General features: G+C 62.3%; 3 protein-coding genes across 4 annotated transcripts; all 3 read right to left on the bottom strand.

Annotated features, from left to right (window-relative positions):
* Positions 1–3,356: 3,356 nt before the first annotated feature.
* Positions 3,357–4,778, bottom strand: LOC130258703 (alpha-2 adrenergic receptor-like). Its single transcript, XM_056502324.1, has one exon. It carries the CDS (start codon positions 4,521–4,523, stop codon positions 3,498–3,500), a length of 1,026 nt encoding a protein of 341 aa, XP_056358299.1. The 5' UTR covers positions 4,524–4,778; the 3' UTR covers positions 3,357–3,497.
* Positions 4,779–5,359: 581 nt separating this feature from the next.
* Positions 5,360–9,579, bottom strand: SLC34A1 (solute carrier family 34 member 1). Its single transcript, XM_056502344.1, has 13 exons — positions 9,425–9,579; positions 9,084–9,203; positions 8,756–8,938; positions 8,267–8,395; positions 8,046–8,189; positions 7,825–7,936; positions 7,539–7,734; positions 7,262–7,357; positions 7,047–7,146; positions 6,651–6,818; positions 6,375–6,491; positions 6,105–6,229; positions 5,360–5,999 (listed from the first exon to the last, which is right to left on the bottom strand). The coding sequence occupies exons 2-13, from the start codon at positions 9,187–9,189 to the stop codon at positions 5,445–5,447; spliced, it is 2,031 nt and encodes a 676-aa protein (XP_056358319.1). The 5' UTR covers positions 9,190–9,203; positions 9,425–9,579; the 3' UTR covers positions 5,360–5,444.
* Positions 9,580–11,001: 1,422 nt separating this feature from the next.
* Positions 11,002–19,028, bottom strand: RGS14 (regulator of G protein signaling 14). 2 transcript variants are annotated; one of them, XM_056502831.1, is made up of 15 exons: positions 18,885–19,028; positions 17,246–17,267; positions 16,030–16,184; positions 15,849–15,941; positions 15,197–15,340; positions 14,900–15,049; positions 14,621–14,741; positions 14,413–14,537; positions 14,133–14,336; positions 13,971–14,047; positions 13,729–13,855; positions 13,406–13,487; positions 13,165–13,223; positions 12,833–12,947; positions 11,002–12,590 (listed from the first exon to the last, which is right to left on the bottom strand). In XM_056502831.1, exons 1-15 carry the CDS (start codon positions 18,927–18,929, stop codon positions 12,583–12,585), a joined length of 1,527 nt encoding a protein of 508 aa, XP_056358806.1. In that variant the 5' UTR covers positions 18,930–19,028; the 3' UTR covers positions 11,002–12,582. The 2 variants fall into 2 exon arrangements, with proteins under 2 accessions (XP_056358806.1, XP_056358805.1); XM_056502830.1 differs by having other exon boundaries at positions 11,002–12,567.
* Positions 19,029–19,357: the final 329 nt, after the last annotated feature.

The following is a 19,357-nucleotide window of genomic DNA, read 5'->3' as shown; positions in this document are numbered from 1 at the left end:
TAGTCAAGTCCGCCCACCAGAGAAAGCCCCGCCTCCTACATAATCTAATTGGGTGTCGAGCTGCCACTCAGCCGCAGAGCGAGTCGTGATAGGGCATTCTGTGGTGGGTGGGGCCGAGCTCTTGCATATAAATGAACGCCGGGGCTGCGTGGAAGCCGTGGGGGTGTCCCGGGCCCGTGGGTGCTCTGGTTATGGTGCTGGTCCTTCAGGCGGGGGTTTCTCCGTGGTGTCCTGCGCTCTCCTGTTAGAAGCAGTTACGTGTTTAGGGGAGCCTCCTCACATTCGCAGCCTCAATAAAGTCCAAGCAGCCACGTGTACTTCTCCGGTGTCTCGGTCAGTCCCGGTAACCGCGTGGGTGACCCAAGCGCCTTTGCTGTGCCGTATTTCCGTGGTCACCGCTGCTGTGGAGGTTTGGGTTTTCTCATCCCGAGTGCAGCTTACCCTGAGACCTCACATGCCATTTGGCTGTTTGAGCTCCCACCAGTTTCTTTCCACCAATTACTTGCTCTAAAAGCCATTTTTCAAACTCATACCAAAATCAGCAGCAGCGTTACCCTGTCTGAAGAAAAGCTGTGGTATGGGAACCTCTCCCCACCTGATCCCCAGCAAACCAGCGGCTGGTTTCCCTGCACAGCTGGCCTGTGCTCGAGCACCCCTTGGTGACCTGCCTGCCCCTCAGGTCACCTGCCCCCTCCCTGCCTCTCCTGGGCACAAAACCGCTCCTTAATCTTCTTAAACTGAGTGGTGTCTGCCCTGCTTTGTGCTGCTCCTGGTATTGGAGTGGGGACATCGCCTCTGCCTTCCCATGGCTCCTGTCCCCCGGCCCATGGGAGATGTCCCCATGCAGCGCTGCCCCAGGTGTGGGGTTGGTGCTGGCCAGGGCACAGAGGAGCTGATGGGCAGGTGCCTCGACTGGTGTCTGTCAGTGGCAGCCTGGCCCCATGGCTGGAGAGAAGGGGTCATGACAATAACACAAATCACTCCAGGCACTCAGTGTCCATGCAGTCAGTACTGCCTGTGGCCGCTGTGCCCTTCAGCATCCACTGGAAATCAGATGTCACATCTTCAGGGTATGAATCTGCAGCAATTTGGAGGAGGAGGATGCTCTGCCCTGCCATGTCTTGGGGGTAATCTCTCTGTCACTCTGCCTGGAGGGATGAGCTCATGGTGTGAGAGCTCCTCTTTTAGAGCTGCTTTCCTTCCAAAGCTGACACATGTTTATTTTGAACTTAAAATGAGATAACTCTGTTTCCATCCATTTCCAGCATTAACCCTTGGTTTGCTACTTTCTGTTTCCTCCCACCGGGCATCTTGCAGCATTGTTCCCATCACTGACAAGAGTCATGGGCAACAGGAGGCTGCTGGAACAGCACCAGTGTCCAGAGGATCCTGATGTCCCCAACAGATCCAGCAGCAGCTCAGGTGGCAGAGCTGCCACTGTGCTTTCTAGCTCTGTAGAGAGGATGACATGGCTGGAGAAGGCTCAGGCTCTGAACCCAAGCTTGTTGGGGGAGTAATTCAAAACAATTTTAGGAAATTGAAGAAGAAGCCTGAAAATGCAGCGTGCAATTCCAGGCACAGGTGCTGCAGTTGGGCAGCAAACAATCAGCACCTCAAGGGGAGCCACTTTCCTGATGGCTCACGAGCACAGCAGGAATAAGGGTCATGCTGCGGCAGATGAAACAGAGAAACAGACTTTGTACAATCTTGGAATAGAAATGGCTGCTGCAGGGGTATGGAGTGACCTGCTCAACACATCTGCTGTGAACAGGCTGATGTGCTGGATGGGGATGCAGTGGGAGATGGCCAGTGAGGGAGCTCTTCCTAAGCACCCCAGTCAGATGAAGAGCTCCCAACACCTCATCCAGCCCTCAGGATTTGATGTTTAAGATATCAGCATGAGTCTCCTTTCACGTACTTGAATTTTGCTCTGAAATGCTGGTGTTGCCTTGCCCAAACAGGGAGTCCCTGCGTGCCCCACTCCAGCTGGTCCCTGTCCCCTCCTGCCCTGCAGCATCCCGGAGCTGTGCACTCATGCCCAGGAGCACAGGCAGTGCCTGGTACCCTGGTTGGCACCCAGGGTGCTTGGCCAGGGCACTGTGGGGCCCTGGGGTGCTGCCACTGGGGCTGGTGCCCCCTGGGAGAGCTGGCCTGGCTGAGTCCCTACTACTTGCCCTCATATGGGTATTTTTAGAAGCAAAATGTTATTTAGCTGTGAGAAGGAGAATGGCAGCCACAGGAGGGAAGCTGGGCAGCAGCGATAGGGCAGCTCCTTCCGCAGGCAGTGCCCGTGCAGCTCCAGACACTGGGGCTAGACGCCTCGGGTGCCAGCACTGGGGCTCATCCCAACCCCATTCCACTGGGAACCTCTGCTGACTCCAAAGCTCACACCATGAGCCTCCCCACATGAGGCCAGCAGGCACAGTGATGGCCCAGGGATCATCACTGCTGCGAGTACCTCATCCCATCCAGCCCCCCAGACCCCAGCTGAGCTGCACCCACCCCAGTGGGAGCTGGGGGGGCTGGCAGGGGCCAGTGTTCCTTGGCCTCAAGCTCCCAGGCGCCAGCGGCTGTTTTTAGCCCAGAGAAAGTCCAATGTTTTGAGATTTTCTATTTTGAGCAGCGAAGCTGAAGAAGTGGAGCAGCCCCTGACCCCCGGGTGTCTGTGCAGAGCGAGGCAGGCAGCCAGGCAGGGTGGGTGTGGGGCGGCTTCTGCCCCCCAGGGGGGATGTGGTTGCCCCCGGGTCTTCGCCCCACAGCTGCCTCTGTGGCCTCTTGCACGTCAGGCTGTGCTGGAGCCTGTTCCCATGTGATCCCATCTCTGACACTCTCCCAAGGGACAACAGCCTTTCTGGCACTGGGATATCATTCCTCCTTTCCCTCTGCAGCCAGATCCCACTACAGCCCCAAGCAGGATGTGGGTTGTTCCCACATGCTAGACCTGCAACCCTTGTACCCCACCGTGGGTACGTGTGAGCCCTCACAGAGCCCCCATGACATAGCACAGCTGGCACGTTCCCAGAGGGGACAGCCCTGGCACAGAGGCACAGGGCTCGGACTGGGCTGCTGTGGTGACACAGCCAGCTCAGCCCAGTGCTGGTGATGATGCCACATGGAGGGTTTTGTCTCCTTGCAGCAGCCAGGTCTGTGGATGGGATCCATCCCCTGCACAAGAGAGTGCTGGGGGACACAGACATTCATCTGAGAGTGGGGTGGGCTGGTACTCACTGGAGCTGCCCTAGCAAGCCGTCACCATCCCTGCTGCAAGGCATACATGTGGGGTGATGCAGGTGACAAAAGGTGCTGGCAGCTGGTGCCGCTTTCTGGGCTCCCTGAAGGCAGACGCCAGCCCCGGGCACAGGCTTTGGTCTCATTTTATTCAATCCTGCATTTCCACAAGCTGCACACTGGCACTACCATCCAGGGTCTGTGGTGGGGCCAGGTGCTGTGAATGCTGAGCAGGGCTGGGGCCACGTCCCTGGAGTCCAAATGGGTCCCTAAGTGCGGTGCCGGTGGGGGATGGCCAGCAGCCGGCGGAAGGCAGCGCGGAAGTCCCGGTTGAAGAGGGTGTAGATGAGCGGGTTGACGCTGCTGTTGCAGTAGCCGATCCAGAAGAAGAAATTGAAGAGGGGCTTGGAGATGTGGCAGCCCTGCCCACAGAGAGCCCCCAGGCTGTAGGTGAAGAAGAAGGGGAACCAGCACAGAACGAAGGCGCCCATCACCACAGCCAGCACGACGGTGAAGCGCCGCTCCCGCGCCCGCACCAGCCGCCGGCGGCACAGCAGCACGCTCTGGTGCTGGCTCCGGCGCCGCCATCCCGGCACCCCAACTCCCGGCACCTTTCCTTCGCCGCCGGCGGGGCGCGGGCAGCGGGCGGCGAGCAGGGCGGCCGCCCGCCGGGCGGTCAGGCGGTAGATGCGGCAGTACACGGCCACCATGACGAGGCAGGGGATGAAGAAGGAGGCGGCGCAGGAGGCCAGCACGTACCAGGTCTCCTGGCTCAGCTGGCACTCCCGCCCGCCCGGCCGCGGCCGCAGCAGCGGGGGCAGTGCCACCAGGGCCGCCGCCGCCCAGACCGCCCCGATCATGCCCTTCACCCGGCGCGGGCTGCGGCGCAGGTTGAGCCGTGCCGCCCGGGTGACGGCCCAGTAGCGGTCGAGGCTGATGGCACAGAGGTGCCCGATGGACGCGGTGCAGAGCAGCACGTCCAGCGCCAGGTACAGGCTGCACCACAGCCCACCAAAGTACCAGTAGCCCATCACCTCGTTGGCCAGCGAGAAGGGCAGGACGAGGATGGCCACCAGGATGTCTGCCGAGGCCAGGGACACGAGGAAGAGGTTTTGTGGGGCTTGCAGGGCCCGGCTGGTGGAGATGGCCACCACCACCAGAGCGTTGCCCACCAGCGTGGCCAGAAGGACGGCCAGGGCGGCCAGCAGGATGAGCCCCATGGCTGCGGGTGAGTGTGGGGCGCTGCCGGCGCCGCTGCCATTACCGGAGATGTTGGGAAGGCTGGCTGGCTCCATGCTGGCCCGGCCCCTCAAGCAGATGAAGCCCCATGGGGCTTTCCCCCTCCCTGCTCACCGGTCCCGAAGCGGCCGCGGGCTCAGCCCCAGCATCGCTGAGTCCCCGGGGGTTCTCCTGGCTGCCGCCGCTCCTGCACTGACCCGGTCTGGTGGCGAGGTCGTCCTGGCCCAGTGGTTGCCCGGCTGGGCATGCGGGACAGCGGCGGTGCAGGGAGCCCAGAGAGGCTCCCACACTCCCACGGCAGCGCTGCAAGCTCTGTTGGTCCCAGTCCGGAGGAGGGCGGTCGGGAAGGAAGGAGGGAGGGAGGGAAGGGTGGGCCGATATCACTGGCAGGAACCCAAACATCTGTGGGCAGTGGGAGAAGCTGTTCTTGCCACTTAAAGGGCTCCCTCCAGGGTTGCCATGGCAGGAGGGCTCCAGCCACAGGTGCCTGGGTGCTTGGTGGCGCAGGGGCACTGCCCAACCACGCCAAGCCATCATCCTGCTGATCCCAGCCCGGCAGTGCCACAGCAGCCCAGGACCTTGCTCAGCTGCCCTGTGCTGTGCCTCGGTCACTGATATGCTGCTGTGGCACACGTGGGGCACCATGGACCCTGCCAGCTCAGCCCTTTGGGGATGAGGTTGAGGGATAGAAGCTTCTGCCTGTGACTGCTCAGTAGGGGCAGCTACAGACCTCGTAGTTTAGCTGTGGCATCACCACCAAGTGCCCCACGCCATGAGCTGAGTGTTTGCTGTGTCCCCAACACCAGCTGGGCTGAGCAGTGCTGGTGTGTGGGAAATGGGGGGCACGGCGGGTGTGGGGTACCTGTGACAGCAAAAGAGATACACACAGGGGTGTGGGCGCTCTCCCTTTATTAGACACCAGCTGAGCAGGGGCAGTGAGCAGCCACAGGAGCAGCAGCCCGGGTGTTCATTGCCAGCTAGAGCCGCGTGGCACCGTGCGGGAGCGGGCGAGGGGAGCCCACCCGCATGGTGGGGCTGGGCATCTCCTCGGGGTAGGAGAGGGCTGGATTGTCCAGCCCCAGCCTGGCCTTGTCGCGGGGAGCCCCCTCGTGCTCCTCCCAGCCCTCGGGGCTGCGGCAGCGGTCGGTGCAGCACAGGGTGGCCTGGGTGATGACGCGGTCCAGGGGCTGCAGCGAGTGCATCCAGGCGGGGAGGAAATCCCAGGTCTGCAGCCACTTGGGCAGGCGCCCGGGGCTGTGCGCCTGCAGCGCGTTCACCAGCCCCACGAAGAAGAGGAGGCCGAGGAAGGGCGCGCCCACGCCCACCAGCGCCCGCCAGCCCGCCATGGAGATGCCGAAGATGAGGGAGGGCAGCAGGAGGAAGCAGACGATGAGGTACAGCACGGCAAACCAGCGGTACTTGGCCGTGCGCTCGCCCAGCGCCTTGGCCATGCGGATGGGCAGGCGAGTGAAGGGCAGTGGGTACCACAGCAGGATGCCCGAGATGTTGAAGAAGAAGTGGCACAGAGCAATCTGCAAGGATGGCATTCCCGTGAGGCTGGGCACGTGGGCTTCCCCCAGTCCCTGCCCTGCCCAGTGACGCCATCCAGCCCAGCCATGGCCCCAGGCTAACTGTACCTGGAAGGAGCTGGCCAGCTTGTCCCCTGGGCTGGCCAGGGCAGCCAGGATGGCAGTGGTGGTGGTGCCAATGTTTGAGCCCAGAGTCAATGGGTAGGCACGTTCAATGCTGATCACCCCCAGGCCTGTGGGAGAGGCACCCCATCCATCCCATCACTCCTGACAGTGCCATCCCCATGCTCTCCCAAGGAGGCACAGCTCTTTTTGTCCCTCTGAGTGCTTTAGCACCCACAGGCCAGGGCATGGCACATGTCAGGGGCTGGGGCTCACCGATCAGGGGTGTGATGGCCGAGGTGAAGACAGAGCTGCTCTGCACCACGAAGGTCATCCCAGCACCCACCACCATGGCGAAGTAGCCGGTGAGCCAGCTGAGCGGGTGTGGGAGGTCTGCCACAGCATGGCCATGGGCATGGGCATGACACAAACAGGGAAATGGGCATGGACACATCAGGGTTGGGTGTCAGAGGCAGCCAGGGACAGGTCTGAGGATGGCAGGTGGAAATGGGTGTGGGTGGCCATGTGGCATGTGGTCCCCATCCTACTCACCAGTGTTGATGACCTTCTGGATGGCTTTGGCCACCTGCCCCTTGAGCAGGGAGTTGAGGAGTTTGACCAGGAGGATGAGGCAGGTGCAGAGCACGACAAGGGACCCGGCCAGCAGCACCAGCCCCACGGCCAGGTCAGGCAGTGGTGTGTCGGTGAAGAGGTGCTCACCTGCCCCACAGCACGGCTGGGCAAGGGGCTGGGGCTGGCCCGGCCCTGCTCACAAACCTGCCCCCACAGACAGCCCCACGCCTGGACCCCAGAGCAACATCTCCCAGCCCTGCCCCACATCAGGACTCCGGCACTTCTCCATCACATGTACAACCCCCGACCCCACTTCACCTCCCCAGCCCCATGCCCTGTGCCCCAGCCCTGCCCAAGCCCTCCACACCCACTCACACTTCTGCCTGGTGACGTTGTGGAGGACCTCGACGCCCTTAGTGCTGCAGTGGCCAGGGGACGTGCAGTTTGGGGGCGACCCAAGCCCCACAGTGGCCATCTGCAGGGAGAAGGTGGGCTCCAGCTGGCTCCACAGTGTCCTCAGCCGGCCCTTGCCCACCACCCATCCTCTCTGGGACTGTTTGGTGGCCCCAGCAGGGCCACAGGCCCCTCACCTGTGGGGATGCAGGGCCACACCAGACGCGGATGAGGCTCCGGTTGCGCAGGCTCTCATCCCCTGTCGCAATGCCCGTGATCACAGACTTGTCCAGCTGCAACAACACACATGTTGGAGAGGGCACCTGGGGGCTAACAGCACCCACAGACTGAGGACATCTTCACTGGCATCTCCACTGCCAGCCTGGGGACACTTGGATACAACCACCATCAAAGGGACACCAGTGCTGGGGACATCACCACCACCACACTGGCAAACATAACAGCTGAGGAGACCTGGATGATGAGCTTGGTGAAGGGCTCCGTGATGATCTTCAGCAGGTCGGGGGCATCTTTCCCGCTGCGGATGTTGAAGGTGGCCACAACCAGGCGGGTGACGTGGTGCAGGTACCCACTCACCACCTCCAGTGGCAGCAGCACCAGCACTGACAGCCAGTTGAAGCAGTCGTGCACCGTGGCACCAGCGAAGGCCCTGTGCAGAATGGAGGAGCCCATTGGAATGAGGTGGTCCTGAGGAGCAACCCCCAGCCCCAGAAGTGTCTCTGAGTCATCCAGCTCTCACCGTTTGAACTCACTGCGGTCACCAGCCTGCATGAGGGCCACGATGGTGTTGGTGACCGAGGTGCCGATGTTGGAGCCCATGATGATGGGGATGGCAGAGCGCACCTCCAGCACTGGGGACAGAGAGACCTGCTAGCCTTGCATGGCCTGGCTCAGGGTGACTCCATCCAGCCATCCTCTCCCTCAGCCTCAGGTCTCCAGGAGCCTCATGGGCACACTCACACCCTGAGGAGACCATGCTGACGATGATGGAGGTGGAGGTGGAGGAGCTCTGCACCAGCACGGTCACCAGGATGCCCACCACCAACCCAGCCACTGGATTGGAGAGGATGGCGTTGTCCTTGAAGATGTCTCCTGCCACCTTGCCTGTAAGAGAATGTGAGTGCAGGCTGCTGGCACCTCCAGTGCCACCAGTTTCCCAGGCATCCCTGCCACCCTACTACCTCCAGCCAGCTGGAAGGCAGAGCTGAGCACGTCCAGAGAGCACACGAAGAGGTACAGGAACCCAAACATCAGGGGCACCTTTAGAAGGGAGACACAGAAGGACTGGACCCTGGCCCAGCACCCGAGCTCTGTGCAAGACAAGAGAGAGTGTTAAATTCCGCTATGGCATGGCCCTGGCTCCCCAGGCTCTTATAGCCTTATGCCACTCTCATGGCTCCTGGCAGCACAGGGCTCATGTCCCCAGCTATGCCACCTGTCCCAGGGTCCCCTCCATCTCCTCCCACCCTGGAGTGCCTTGTGCCATCTGCCCTATTGTCCCTCAGCTCTTCCCATCTTCCAGGATGCTGAGGGTCTCTCCACTGGCACTCCCCTCCCATCCTGGCACCCCACAGTCCTGGCACTCCAAGTGCTCCAGGTGCATCTATCAGATCTCTGGAGTGTTCCCCAGCCCAGGTGCTGCGAGAGCCCCACCACGCACGGGCTCTCACCTGGCCTCTGCAGCTCGTCCAAGCCCAGTCGGTGTCCCTGCCAGGACAGCGCGTCCAGCTCGTAGCGCTCGCGGCCCTCGGGCAGGCGCCCCGGGGAGCCGGGGCAGGGGAAGCCATGGTCAGGGCAGGGCACAGCGCTGACGGTGAAGGGGCAGGTGTGGGCACCTGGCAGCCGGTGCAGAGCTGGGGAGAGAGGGCACCCACCTTACAGCCCTGTCCATGCAGAGGAGGGACCAGCACTGCCCGGGCCAGGGTCTGGCCAGGAGCAGAGATGAGCCAGGTGAGGAAGAAGAAGAGGAAGAGGAGGAGGAGGGCTGGGGGCACCTACCTTGGGGGCTGGGGCAGTAGGCGAATTGTGGCCCGTGCACAACCCTTCCTCCCCGCACCGGGCAGCGGCCGGGCAGGACCGGGCTCTCCGTCCGGTAGGGCAGCATGGCTCCTGCTGGGGCTGAGCAGAGATGGCAGCGTGTCACCACAGCTGTGCTTCACCCACTGCCACGTCACCCCAAATCCCTGCAGCGCTGGCACCGCTGAGGAGCACCATCCCATCATCTGTTGGTCCCCTAGGCCACCAGCTGCTGCTGTGCCACCCCAGTGAGCTCCCAGAGGGCAGGCAGGGCAGGCAGGGCAGGCAGGCAGGGGACTTCTCCTGCCCAGGGCCCAGCTCACCTGGGGCTGGCCAGGCACTCAGGGCAGTGCCACTTCCACATGCCACATCCACGCGTCCCTCCAGTGAAGTGGCCCGTGGGGCACCACGGCCCTTTATACACAGGCCAAGAGCAAAGTCTAAGGAGCCCCGCGTTGCCCCTCGCCTCCGCTGGCTGCTCACCTCCTCCCCAGAAATTCCTGCAGTTAATGGGTAACCCCCAGCACATCCCGCTCAGCTGCGGCCCCGGGGCGGGATGGTGCCCCCGGGGTACGGCGCCCTGGCACTCCCCTCCTCTCCCCTCCTCACTGCCCGGGCTCTGGGTGAGCAGCACCGTGCCTGATGGGCAAAGCCAGGGCACTGCTGGAGCCCCAGTGCTCCAGAGGTGATGCTGGAGGAGCCTCAGTGCTCCATCATTTGGTGCCTGGTGGTTCATCCAGTGCATGAGAGGAAGAGGAGGAGAAGGGCTTGGTGCTGGTGCTGCTGGGGCATCACAAACCAGAGGTGAGCCCGTGCACACATCCAGCCCTCTCAGTGCCGTTGCAGCATCAGCCATGAGGGACCCAGCTCTGCCCAGGGCACAATGTCCTCACTCCCAGGGCATTGGAGATGGGTGGTGCCAACACCAGTGTGATCCCCATGTCCTGCCACTGCTGGTGCTGGTGTCACACAGTTGGGCTCTGTTTGTGCCAATGGCTCAGTGTGGGGCAGGCAGCAGTGCTGAGAGGGCTGTGTGGGGCAGAGCCTGCATCTCCCTGGCACCACATCTCCCCAGCATGTGCGATGGGTGAGCAGGAGAGGAATGAGGCCAACGCTGCTGTCACCACCTCCTCAGCCCTGTTTATCATTACCTGCTGCTTACACATCTCCAGCCCAGTTTCCATCCACCCACAGGGCACCCAGCAAGCTTGTGTCCACAACTGTCCAGGGAACAGACAGTGGCCAAAGGCTCCTCCAGCCCTGTGCCTCTGGGAGTGGGCACAAAGAGGTGTTCGGTTGCCACATCCCCATTTCCCCAGGATTAAGCACTGCCAGAACCCATCATCATCATGAGCCAGGTGCAAATGTATGGGCAAAACAAGGGAAGATCCCTTGGGTACTCCAGGGCACGAAGGGACAGCCTGGGGACACTTGTGCCACTGCTGGAGCATCATGAGCCACCTCCACTGAGTCACAGACTGATGGAGCTGAATGCCCAGGAGGTGCCACAGCAGGGGACATGTCCTGCCTCCCTGAGGACCCTTCTGTCCTGGGGGGTGCAGCCAGTGTGCAGGAGGCTGGTGTCCGCACTTGCCCCGTGCCCAGGGGCTCTTGGCCAGCTGCCCCCACAATCATTAACCCAGTGAGGCCCTGGCAGCTCTGGCTGTCACTCATTGACAGGATCGGGGCTGAAGTCCTTGGCCATGCCGGCCCTGCAGCTTCCCAACTCCATCAGCAGCGCTGGGTAAACAACTCCTGGCACTGCCCCTTGCTGCCAGTCAGGGTGGCACTGGAGCCCAGGGCTGGCCACAGCTCTGCCATGATCCTAGGAGGGCTCCGTGGGGGAGAGGGGGTTGAGGGATATCCAGCCTTGATGACAGAGGAAGGAAAGAAAGGCAGATCCAGGCAATGCTCTTTATTTCCCCTGGTTCCACACCACAGAGAGAACTGAGCAGCATCACAGAGATACAGGGGGGCTCTGACTAAGGCCACAAGGCTGCAGCTGGCTGTGGCAGCATAGGGCTGGGTGGCCATGCCCCCATCTCTGGGCAAGCCTGGCGGCGGCCCTGGGTCACCCCTCTGGCCAGGCAGTGATGATGGAGTGGTTACCCAAGGCACAGCCAGGAAGGGCTCTGGCACATATGGACTGTGGAGGGATCTCCTGGCTGCTGTTGGGGGAATGTCTCCATTGCAGATTCTGTCTGGGACCCCTGGGGACACCAGGCTCCTGGGCATGGGGACCAGCAGTGCACAGCCAGGACTGGCAGATCCAGGCTCAAGGCTCCAGCCCAGCACAGCCACTGGCAGGAAGGACAGGCTGGGCACACGCTGGGGACCTGCACACCAGGCTGAGGTGCTCAGCACCCAGGGGTGCTGCATTCTTCTGGCACCAAGCAGAGCTGTCCTGGAAAGTTGAGCAGCCCCAGTGGGCATGGGGCAGGGGGATTTGGGGATTTGCTCCTGCGTGTCCCTCAGCAGCCGCCCACGCAGGATCTCCGGTGGGAGGAGGAAGGTTTTTTTGGCACCATCTGCTGGCTCTGCCTCTGTCTGTCTGCCCAGGGCAGGAACCATGTGCCCTGCTCCAAACAGTGCTACTGTGGCAGGATCAGGCCACGCTCACGCAATGCAGACGTAAAAACCTGCCCGGGGCACAGCCTGGCAGGGCCGTGCTCACCCTCCCCAGGAAGGGTGGACTTGCAAATCAGCAACAGGGCAGCCCTGTTCCCACGGGGCCAGGGACTGGATCTGGCTCTGAGCTCCGGGTACATGTTCTCCTGACCCTGCCTGCCCACAGCACCAGAGTTCAGGACTGGAGCCTGCCTTTCCTCCCCACCCACCCTGTCTATCCTACACGCCCTTCAGCTGGAAGGGAGCTTTCCCCACCCAAACAGTGAGTGGGGCTGTGTCAGCCTGACACAGGCAGGATGTGCTGGGCAGGCAGCTCTGCTGCAGGCAGAGGCTCTGGGCAGGACAGTGCCAGGCATGCACGGGATGTTGCAAAGGTTCAAACTATGTACAGGACTCCCTTGATGTGCACCGGGATGTGGCACCACAGAGGGGCATGGCAGCTGCTCAGCCACTCACAGCGACACGACACGACAGTTTGGGACAGGAGGTGGATGGATCTGCAGCCCGGGCAGTGTCAGCGGTGCAGGGCAGGGGCTCTCGGGCCCCTCTTGAACCCCAGCATGGCCTGGGGGTGCCACGTGCTGGGTGTGGATGTGCAGCAGGACTCTTCAGAGCTTGTGGTCCAAGGAAGGCTGAGCCAGAGCAGGCTCTTCCTGAGGGCAGCTGCTTCCCTCGGAGCCAGCCTGAGGGGCACTGGGTTGATCTGACCCTTCACAGGCAGTGCTGTCCTGCACGGGGAGCTGGAGGAAGTCAGGCAGGACCAGGTCCTCTTTAGAGAGCAGCCCACGCTGGTCGTTGGCCCGGCAGCTCTGGGCACGGTTCAGCAGCTCCACCAGCCCTGGGGAAATGCAGATCATGCACCTGAGCCAGGCACTGGGGCTTTGTCCTGGCACCTCGGCTGCCCTCTCCACCTGACATGACCCCAGGCATGTCCCAGGCACAGCACCTGCACCTTCTCCCAGCTGCACACCAGATCCCAAGACCCCACAGCCCATTCCCAGCTTCATGGGACCCTGCACCCATCCCCAACACACCAGGGGCTCTGCATCCCTCAGCCTGTGTTTTGCCCCAACCCCTGAGGTTTCAGACACACCAAGTCTCACCTTCCAGGTCATACGTGCGGCGGTTGAGGTTCATGGCAGCTGAACAGTGTGGTCTGGAGAAGGAGGAGGGCCCCTCCCACCGTGTGTCAGGCTCTGCTCCTGTTGGGCTTCCCTCCTGCAATGAGCAGCCCAAGCCTCAGCCATGGGGCAAGGAGGCAGTGCTGCCCTGGGCTGTGTCCCCATCACCCTCCCACAGCCCGGCTCCTGCCTTGGCACCCTCTGCCCAGCCCTGTGGCAAGTGCTGGGGCCACAGAAGAGCCCCACTTCCCTGTGGACCATGACAGCAGCTGTGAGGGCATCTCTGACCAGGGCTGGAGGGATTTTATGCTCACCTCACTCCGGAGCAGAGAGGTGGCAGCCGCAGCCTCGGTGCTCCTCATCACTCGCACGTCTGCAAGGGAAGTGAGGCTCAGTGCCCCATCCCAGCATCCTGGTCCTGGCCCAGCCAGTGACAGGATGGACCCTGTCCCAGGGAGCAGGAGCCATGGCCAGCAGAAAACAGCCTGACTCTGTGAGTGCTCTTCAGGGTGATGTGGCTTGAGAGGACATGGTTTGGGAGAGAGGACACTTTACCTGCTGGTGTTTCCAAGACAAGTTTCTGAGCAGACACTGTGCTGACCAGCTTCTCCAAGTCCAGAGTGGTTGGCTCACCTTGCTACAACAGGAACAGCAGCCAGTGTCACACTTGCTGTGGCACAGGAAAGGCAGCCAGGCTGAGGACCTGCTTGGCCAGCACAGGCAACACCCACTGGTCCCTCAAAGCACACAGTGGGGTGTCTTGGCCCATCCCAAAATTCTAGGAGCCCACAGGCTCCAGCACACACTGCTGCTCCCCACCATCTGCTCAGAACCCCAAACCCAGGGCTCCCCCAAGCACAGGGCTGGCCGTGCCTCACCCTGCGCAGCAGCGCCCGCTCCACGCTCACGCCGTACTTCCCCAGCACGGGCTGCAGCGCGTCCCGGATGCGCTTGGTTGACTTGGCTGTGATACGGATGGTCTTGCTGAGGGAAGAGATTTCCAGGCTGCAGAGGGGGAGAAGAGGTTGTTTCAGGCAGGAGCAGAGCCAGGGCACTTGGGACTGCCTGGGGGACTGGGATTGAGGCACTGTGGATGGCCAACAGCATCAGCCCCACTCACTCAAAGCTTATTCTGTTCTCCAGCTTCACCTCCTGATCTGCCAACACAGAGCACTCCTGGTCCAGCACCAACGCTTTCTGCAAGAGACAAACCATCAGGAGAGAGCCAGCAGAGTGGCACGTGGTCCCAGCACAGAACTGGCAGAACCCTGCTCCCCCCTACCTGCTCATTCCCCACCAGGTAGACCTTGATGTCGGGGATGTTGAAGCCACGTTTCTCACATATCCCTGCCAGCATGTCCCGGATGGAGTGGCCAGGCCGGACAGAGGCCAGCGAGGCTGTGCCATCAGGCAGGTACACACAGCAGTACTTCATGGGCTTGGCTGGCAGCTCTGCCTCGCTGCCCCCCAGGCTCTTCTGCTGGCCCTGAGGGAGGGATGTGGTAGGATGAGCCCAGCCAGTGGCAGTGTGATGCTGTGGGATTGGCGAGGTGCAGACTCACCTCCGTGCAGGGGCTGGTGGCTGTGCTGGCCGAGGACAAGAAGCCCAGATCCAGGCTGGCTGAGGAGTTGAGTGAGCCCTGGGACTCCCTCCACAGCGTAGCGCTCCTGCTGCCTTCTCCCCCCTCTAGGACAGACAGAGGGACAGTGGTGGGGACATGAACACCCCTCAGGGTGTTGTGGCTCCTCTGTGCTCAGCACAGCACCCACCTGCCCAGGACGGCTCCCGCCGCTCGCCCTTCCTGAAGGAGCGCTGAGGGCTGCGGTTGGCACCACTGCCCGCTGTCTCCACGCCCAGTGGCAGGGACTTGCCCAGCTTCAGCTTCGACTTCTGGGGTGAATTGAACAGCATCTCAACATGGCAGCACCTGAGGTCTCCCTTTTCCCTAGTCCCTTGACTGCTTATCTGTCCCCAGCCTGGGGTTGAGCAGCAGGGAAGGGATCCAGCTCCATGGGGAGGTGTCCCCATTCCCTTTCTCCCTCTCTCACCTTGCTGAGGTCAGGAGGGGGGCTGCTGCTGCGGGAGTGGGGCCTCAGGTCAGGCAGGGGCTGCCCCTGGCTCTCTGCCCGCAGGCAGGCCTGGTAGAGTGGGGATTTCACAAAACGTGTGTAGCTGTCAAACTTCATCAGGTTGAAGATCTGGAAAGGAAAGATGTGTGTGCTTAAGACCCCTGCACACCTACAGGCTCCAGCCACTGCCCCATGGCACAGCCCCATGGCAACAGCAGTGATGCTGGGTGACATGTGGGGTGGTCCCACAGCCCCCCATCCCGTGGATGCCCATACCTGGAGCTGCTGGATGCGAAACATGTCTGGGGAGGGGGTGGCCAGCATGTCCTCCCCAATCCAGGCCTGCTTGTCAATGTTCACAGGACTGACCGAGTGGCTGGAGAGGAACTCATCGTAGATCCTCCGTGCCTCCTGGGCCAGCTGAGGGGACAGGAGGCCAGGCTGAGACCAGCAACCCCCTCCTCTATAACACACCAGGGGAGTCCCCTGCTCACCCCACAGACACCTGAACCCTGAAGAACCAGCCTGCCCCAGGACCAGCTCAGTACCTGGACTTCAGGACCAAGCTCTGGGTACAACACATCAGTGTCTCCACAGAGATAGAACCTGACGGAGGAACCATCCTGGCTCTGTCCCTATGATCCCCTGTCTAGTTCTGCCCTTGGTTTTGTTTGTCCTCCCAAAAACACTCTCCACCCTCTGGCAGTCCCAGGCTGGGGAAGCACATCCTGCTCTCTGGGGCAGGCAGTCCCACCTGTGACTTTTCAGCCACACATCACATCCATCTAATTTTTCCTTCTGCAAGAGCCCCCAGCCTGCTCAGCCCCCCAGTAAAGGGGTCTGCCAGGACCCCCAGACATGCAGGCTGGACAGCTCTGCCCACATCCCTCCCAGCAGCTGTGTGACCAAAGCTGCACGGAGCTGGTACCTGCTGTGTGTCACTGGCTGGGATCTGCTGGAAGCGCTCACATGCCTGCCAAAAGTAGACGTTTTCTGCACTGAACTCCTTCTTGAGGAACTCCTGCAGGGCAGAGAGATCTGCTGGTCTGGTGGCACTGTGGCTGTGGGACAGCTGGTGTCCAGCAGTGGACAGGAGCAGGGGCACTCACAGTGAAGTAGGTGACAGCCACACGGTCCTGCAGCAGCGTCTCGAAGGATTCAGCCCAGCTGACCACAGAGCCATGTGTGGATCCACACGTGGCTGGTGGGCCTGGCAGGCTGTTCACACTGTGGTTGCTGCCACGGGCCCGGGAGGCATTTAACTCTGAGAGAGAAAAAGAGTCAGTTCTGCCTGTCTCCCTGTCCCCCAGTGTCACCCCCCCAGCACCAGCAGCCCTCCATCTGCCCCATCTGGATGGGACCTGGTGAGTGCTGGGTAGGGAACATGAGGAGCATCACAGTGGCATCCTTGGAGGATTGAGCACCAGGATGCCACAGCTGGAACTTCCTGGCATGAGAGCTCTCCCTGCCATCCTGGGTGGTAAGAAAGCCGTGGGGAAGGCACCCAGTCAGCAGGGAAAGTAGAGTGGAAGGGGACATAGAGGTCACACAGAGTGAAGGGAAGCTTAGAAGATGGGCAGAAGTGCCTGAACCCATTTTCTCTGTTCCTCTGGCCATGATGAGGGACAAACCCAGCACGTGGAGGGCACAGAAAGTGTAATTTCCAGCTCTCAAACCTGAGGAAACCTCTCTTCGGGGAATCCCAGGGTGACCATGTATTCAGAAAGATGGAAGTTCCCAGGGGCAACCCCAGCTTTGGAACTGGTTTGACTGGTGTGCAGCTAGAAGCAGGGGGTCATTTGCAAGAGATGGTAAGGGTATGGAAGCAGTGCTCTCCTGGCAAAGCTGGCAGGAATAGAGGTGTGTCAGGCTGCTCCTTTGCCAGGCTCCCTGTACTTATCTTCCTGGTGGTCTAAACCACAAGTAACTGGGGCCAAGAGAGTTAAATAAACCATCTGAGATATCCAGTACACAGTCAGACTGACAGACAGACTCCCTCAGAGAATCTGGGGCTGGCTAGTACCCAGGTTCTCCTTGCCCCAGGAAGCCACTCAGCCCTCAGCACCCCAAAGTGCCAGATGGGCAGCCAAAAAGAGGGACAGGCATGAGGGGCCAGGAGGGAGGGATGGGGGACATGGCCAGTGCTGGGCAGAGGGCTCAGCCCTGCACTGTGGGGGCCCTGCCACCCCCGCATGGCACAGCCTGTGCTGACACAGGCCCTCACTGTCTGCTGGCTCCCTGCCCCTGGCACCAGGCTGCCTGTGGGCTTCCCCCTCCCCTGAAGATGATGCTGGCCTCCTGTCCCAGGGCAAAGAGCAGCCTTACCTCCATCCGACACGGCCGGGCCCTGTGGGAGTGGAAAGAAGAGAGGTGAGAGGAGCTACATGGCATCTGCTGGCCTGGTGGAGGGACAGCAGCACCAGAGCAAGCCCAGTCTGAGCCCAGAGCAAGAGACACAGTCAGCAAACACTGCTCTGGTGTTACCTGCAGAGGCAGGACACAGGAGCAGTGACTAGAGAGTTACAAAGGGGGTACAGCCTTTCTCCTGCCTCTCCATTGCCTAGGGCCAGCCCAGCAATTGGGAAAGGGCAGATGCTATCAGATGTAACCCTGCCACCCCAAGCAAGCAGGGAGGAGAGAAGCAGCCTCCACAGCACAGGAAGAGGAGGGGAGGAGGGGAGGGAAGGAAGGAGAACCACAGCCCTAGGCAGGCAAAGTGCTTGTTCCCTTCCTTCCTTGGAGCCTGGAGCTACCGGAGGGCAGATGCCCAAAAGCAGGGACCAGGTGCTGGCAGCCCAAGGCAGAGCAGGACCCAGCAGGACCCAGATACCAGCCAGGGGATGGAGGACCCACAGCAAGCAGGGAGATGGGCAGAGCCTCTCTCAGCACCTGCTTGGGGCCACACTGAAGTGGTGCCCACACTCAGTGATGCCCTTGGCCCAGCTGGCCGGTGCCCCCAGCCTGCCAGCCCCATACACCCCCTGACTGTCTCCATCCCAGGCCCACTATCCCACCCCTGCCCTTCCCTGCTACCCACCCCACATTCCTCTGCCATGTCTCTTACCCCAGTCCCACGTCCCTCTCTCTTGCCAGCTCCTCGCTCCTCCCCATCCATCCCTGCTGCCCACACCCACACAGCCCAGCCATGCCTGCGCCGCCCAGCCCCACAGACACCAGCCCTGCCGGCTCCTGCGACCCCATCCATCCGTCACGGCTTGTCCATCACCCAGTGCCACGCATCCCCACTTACGGCGCTGTCCAAGCCTCACAAACCCCTGCTGCTCACTCCCCCAGCCCCACAGGCGCCTGCCTGCCTGTTAGCCAGCCCCAGACACTGCTGCCTGCCCTACAAACCCTCTACAACTCCGCCTGCTTTGGATACCCATCCTGCTCTTCCTGCCCAGAAGCCCCACACCCTCCCGCCTGCCTGTTTCCTGACTCCATACATCCCTCTGTCTGCCCGTTATCCACTCCGTACCCCGCCCGCCCGCTCCGCGATCCCGCACATCACCCGCCGGCCCGGTAGCGAGCTGCACGCCGGGCGGGCAGCCCCGGGGAATGGGACCGGCGCCCCGGGGGATGGGACTGGCGCTCCGGGATGGGACCGGCGCTCCGGGGGATGGGGACCGGCGCTCCGGGATGGGACCAGCGCCCCGGGAGATGGGGACCGGCGCCCCGGGAGATGGGGACTGGGGCTCCGGGATGGGACCGGCGCTCCGGGGGATGGGGACCGGCGCTCCGGGATGGGACCAGCGCCCCGGGAGATGGGGACCGGCGCCCCGGGAGATGGGGACCGGCTCTCCGGGGGATGAGGACCGGCGCCCCGGGGGATGGGGACCGGTGCTCCGGGATGGGACCGGCGCACCGGGGGATGGGGACCGGCGCCCCGAGGGATGAGGATCGGCGCTCCGGGGGATTGGGACCGGCGCTCCGGGGGATGGGGACCGGCTCCCCAGGCACTCACCATGCGCCCGTTGTGGACCACCAGCAGTTTTCCCTTGCCCTGCATGCCTGGCTCGGCCCGGCCCGGCCCGGCCCGGCGCGCTAGGGGCGCGGCCCGCGGCCCCGCAGCATCCCCGGCCGGCAGCGCGGCTCTCCCGGCCCGGCCCGGCCCGGCTCCCGGCGCTGCCACACTACCGCTTTCGGCTCCCACAGGAAGTGTCACCATGGGAACCGAGACCGCAGCGGGGGGAGCGGGGCCGCCCGCCCGCCCGGCACCGCCCCGGCGGACACCGGCTGCAGCTCCGGGCCGGCAGAGCCTCGGCGCCGCTGCACCTCCGTCCCGACCCCCGTCCCTGCCTCCGTCTGCATCCACATCCGTTATCCCATCCCCATCTGCATCCCTGTTTCCATCCCCATCCCATTCATTCCCCATTCCCATCTCCATCTGCATCCACATCCACGATGCCATTCCCATCTGCACCCTGTTTCCCATCC

The sequence above is a fragment of the Oenanthe melanoleuca genome, chromosome 13 (genome assembly GCF_029582105.1).
Source record: "Oenanthe melanoleuca isolate GR-GAL-2019-014 chromosome 13, OMel1.0, whole genome shotgun sequence".
NCBI classification, from domain to species: domain Eukaryota; kingdom Metazoa; phylum Chordata; class Aves; order Passeriformes; family Muscicapidae; genus Oenanthe; species Oenanthe melanoleuca.
The sequence above is the reverse complement of the archived record's forward strand: the minus strand, read 5'-3'. Positions and strand labels throughout refer to the sequence as shown.